General features: G+C 41.4%; 1 protein-coding gene across 1 annotated transcript; it reads right to left on the reverse strand.

Annotated features, from left to right (window-relative positions):
• Positions 1-476: 476 nt before the first annotated feature.
• LOC103056028 (olfactory receptor 10S1-like) lies at positions 477-1421 on the reverse strand. Its single transcript, XM_007439369.1, has one exon. The coding sequence runs from the start codon at positions 1419-1421 to the stop codon at positions 477-479; it is 945 nt and encodes a 314-aa protein (XP_007439431.1).
• Positions 1422-4626: the final 3205 nt, after the last annotated feature.

Consider the following 4626-nt stretch of genomic DNA (forward strand, 5'->3'; position numbering starts at 1 on the left):
GTCCATAGATCCCTCTCTCTCAGACTTTCCAGAACTACTGAAAAAAATACCATGGATGGGTGTAAAGTCCCCAAAGTAGTGGCCTTTGATTACTCCAGCCTTAACCCTTTTGCATACATAACAACAGCAAAATCCAGATAGAGAGTAGGATGCTAGGTGATCCCTCCTCTGTTCTTCCTAAGCCTTATCTAATTTCTCAGTTCAGCTGCCCATCCTACCTTTTCTTTTTTAAAAAATTTATGTATTAATCGTTTAAAGAAAAAAAAAGAGTGAACAAGGAAACAAAAGGAGAAAAAGAAAAAGAAGAATGGATAGAAATAGAATATCAGTACATGGACAAAGGGATTATCAAGATTGTACAGTTAGTGCTCAGTATATCATTGATGAGAAATTAACCATAAAAAACAAAGTACATTAAATTGTTTTAGCAATGTGGGAAAGGATTTGGATCTTTGAGCTGAGTACCAGAATTCATCCTATCTCTTCTGAGAAGTCAGGTATCCAACGAACAATTTCCTCAAAGCCCTTTTTACTTCCTTATTCCTCAGAGTGTATATGAATGGATTCAACATAGGGGTGATGATGGCATAGAATACAGCCAATATCCCATACGTGGCTTGGCTTGAAGATGGGCACATATAGATAAAAATGGAGGGGCTATAGTATAGTAGCACGACTGTGAGATGAGCACTACAGGTTGAGAAGGCCCGATGTCTTCCCTCCGTGGTTTGGATTTTCAAAATAGCAGAAGCTATGTAGGTGTAGGAAATACATATCAGTAGAAAGCAACCGGTGCCCACCAGAGCAATGTTTATTCTTATCATGGCATGGTTCACAGTTGTGTCAGCACAGGCCAACTTTAGCACAGGGGGTATATCACAAAAGAAATAATTAACCTGGTTAGGGCCACAGTAAGGCAGACAGAAAGTTAGACTGGCATGTATTGCCGCATGAAAGGAACCCGTAAACCACGTGCCACCTACGAGTCCCAAGGAGATTCTTCTGTTCATTAACGTGGTATAGTTTAGTGGATGGCAGATGGCAAGGTAGCGGTCGTAAGCCATGACAGTATAGAGGAAACACTCAGTGCTGGCCAGAAAGTGGAAGGCGTAGAGTTGAAGGACGCAGCCTCTAAAGGAGATGGTTCTATAGCTAGATGCTATGAAACTGGCCAGGATTTTTGGCACAGTGACAGAAGACAGGCAGGTGTCCAGAAGAGAGAGATTGCAGAGAAAGAAGTACATGGGGAGACCATGAAGTTGAGGTTCAGCCATAATGGTGAATAGGATGAGGAGGTTCCCTAGCACTGTCAGTAAGTAGATGGTTGTGAAGATGAGGAAGAAGAGAAAGGGAAGCCGGGCAGTGTTTGGTACACCCCCAAGGATGAAGACGCTCACTTTGGTTTGATTGCCTGGGTCCATCTGCTGGAAACAGTAGTAATCTGAAGGGTATCAAAAGCTGGGGAACAGGAATTGTAAAAGCAAGCAAATAGCTGGAAGGGATGAAGAGGCTATGAATTTATGTGATATATCTTTTAATGCCACTTCCCATATATTCATCCTGAAATGCACATGCATAGCAAAACCAAAATTATACTTGATTAAAATGTAACCATAAAACTGCAATAAATGAAAAAGTATAACACGCCTACATTTTTCTCCTCTCCTCTCCTTTTTTCCTTAATCTCTGGTATAGCTAGTTTCTTTTCTTCAGGCCTTTATTAGTAGGCCTGAAGAAAAAGCAGAACACAGATTCAAGAATTCAAACCAAACACCATTTTAAGCCATAATACAACGTATTTGCTGTGTGAATCCCATTGCCCGTAGTTTCTTCACCATCCTTTACAGCTTAGGATGATTGTCACCCCAGCTGTGGCTTGTTGAACATCCAGGATTAAGTAAATCAGTGCTGAGTGCCCTATGAGAGGTTGTAAATTTAACCATTAGTTGGTCTAGGGCAGTGTTTCTCAACCTTGGCAGCTTGAAGATGTGTAGACTTCAACTCCCAGAATTCCCCAGCCAGCCATGCTGGCTGGGGAATTCTGGGTGTTGAAGTCCACACATCTTCAAGTTGCCAAGGTTGAGAAACACTGGTCTAGAGCATGCTATTCTCTTTCAGCTATAGACCTTCCATGAGAAATTTGGATATAATGCAAGATACCCACCATAATATGTAGCAATAATCCATATTAGATGCTTTGATCTTGCTTTTTTAATGACTGCCAATTATATTATTTCTCTTTCAGCAATGGGCAGTACTTTTTGGATCTTGGCTGACTTCAAAAAGCTAAGCAAGGTCGGACCTGCTTAATGTTCGGGTGGAAGACCACTAAGAAATGCCAGGACTGTAGATCAGACTGGGGAGTTGAAAAATATCGTCAAGAAAGACAACAGGAAACTTCTTCCATTTTCATGCAAAAAAACTCTTCATGGACATGTTCTTCTAATAACCAGGAATCCAATCTGACCTGAAGGAAACTTGACTTTTAGCATTAGTACCGTTCAATTAATAGTACTCAATTAATGCTACTCATTAATACAAACTCAGCTATTCAGTGCTAACAGGATTGGAGACACAACTGAGAAATAAAATGGAAGAATCTGTTTGTTCAGGAGAATCCCAGCTTTTGAGGACTTCCGGGAAGGAAATGGCGAACTGAAGATAGCTCTGCTTTGATGACTGCTGTGGAATGAAGAGCTGGCGAATGGTTTTTCTTTACTATATTCTAATTTTTTCTTTCTTTTCTATGTTCCTTTCTATTGTTTTCTTTTCTGCACTTTCTATTTTTTCTTTTTCTTCTTTTCTTTTTTTTAGTTTGCATTCGTTTTTACCTTTTTAACTGTCATTTTTAATAAAATGGCTATAAAAACAGAGAGCATCCCAGCTTTTGCAGAAGTACAGCGATCTTGGAGGAAGGAATATAAGGAGGTATGAACCACGATAGGAAACCAAGAAGGATTAGTTGTCTGGTTGATTAGAAAGAGCCTATGGGGGGAGTGGGCAGGGGGTGGCCATGGAATAATGGAATGGTGTATCATAAAGGGGGGAAAGACTGGCGGAGAAGGGCTCCACCACCGTCCCCCACTCCACCCCCATGATTTGTTCATGGTCTCTTCCATCTCTTCCATAACATAACAGCAGTTGATGATCGATCTTTTACCACAGTCCTATTTCCAACTGAATGAGAGCATTGGCAGTTTCATCCACCAGAGGAAAATCCAATTCAAAAGGGGTTTGAAGCCACAGCTCTGCAGCTCAAATGCTGTCACAAAAGGCGTTGCAACCAGTTTTTTCACTGTGTCTCAGAGTGGCCAGAAGTCAAGATGTTCCTACCTGTAAATCGTGCTGTGCTTGCAGAAATTTCCAGGTACAAGCAACCCACAAGCAGTTTAATGGTAGAACAAAGCATGGAAGTCCATTGGGTTTTGGAGGGGAGGGGGGGCAAAAAGGATGCTCAAAGATTCATTTAGGGGATGTCTCCATTTTAAAGGTGAGGTGCCTGAAGTTTTTTCATTCTCACCAAAAATACAAAATTAATACTGCTCCGAGAGCCAGATTACATCAGAGTGAACAGTGCTTCCTAGGGCAGTCAATCGGATACCCTCTGAAGCAGGATATAAATAGGTCTTGCCTTCCTAGTAACTGGCGTTCAGAGGTAGACTATTCCTGGACATGGAGGTTGGTGTAGAGATTCCAGGCTGATTTAATAGGGGGATTTTCCTTGATGACATGAGCCTTTAAAACAGATCCCGTGTCAGCCTGCCATTGCTACTGGCTGGGTTCTCCCTGACATTTCTAGACTGATTTTCCACCGGCTTCTTATTTCCTAAGATTAACTTTGTTTCTGGAAACTGTGAAGAAAACTCTCCATGAAGGAAAAAAAAACTTTTTAGAACACCAGCTGGAAAAAATTCCCAAATTACAGACAGAATAAAAGGCGATATTTAATTTTCTAAAGTTTTCCTTTGCATCCTGCTAGATCCAACCCCAAAGGTGAAATATTGAGGCTCTTCTACCTGTGTTAAAGATTCAATAACAACCCCCCCCCAAAAAAAAACACTGGGTAGGCTAAGCTTAAAAGTCTCTGTGTCTGAACTGAGAAGAATTGCCCATCGTCTCATACCCACTCCTCACCCCACCTTTGAATGGAATCCCTCCCAAACCAGCTTCCCAGATTTATGTGTTCTTATTAAAAGCACAGTTTTATATACTGATATACTTGCCTTACCTAAAGCTGTCGCTCAGTGTTGTATCTTGCCATTGCGTTCAAGTCATGCAGACTTTTTATGTTCTAAAAATGTCACAGTCTTATCCTCTAGGGCAATGTTTCTCAACCTCAGCCACTTGAAGATGTGTGGACATCAACTCCCAGAATTCCCCAGCCAGCATGGCTGGCTGGGGAATTCTGGGAGTTGATGTCCACACATCTTCAAGTGGCTGAGGTTGAGAATCACTGCTCTAGAGGTTCAGCAACTCAAAGGAAAAACAAGAGAAAACCAGAATCAGTTTCATCTTTTGGAAAGATCCTGCCACTCTTTCTCCTTTCTACCTGGCACAGCGGGGAAAAACTAAAACAGCGTTCCTGTTCTCTGATTGTTTCAACAGGAAGAAATATAACTTTCGCCT

Source organism: Python bivittatus, unplaced genomic scaffold, assembly GCF_059951505.1.
Source record: "Python bivittatus isolate LINGU-HERP-01145 unplaced genomic scaffold, Pbiv_v1 ctg000430_np1212, whole genome shotgun sequence".
Lineage (NCBI taxonomy): Eukaryota > Metazoa > Chordata > Lepidosauria > Squamata > Pythonidae > Python > Python bivittatus.

Bases quoted from the DNA above. Each gene is read 5' to 3' on its own strand.
- LOC103056028 (XM_007439369.1), bottom strand. From the start codon at position 1,421: ATGGACCCAGGCAATCAAACCAAAGTGAGCGTCTTCATCCTTGGGGGT.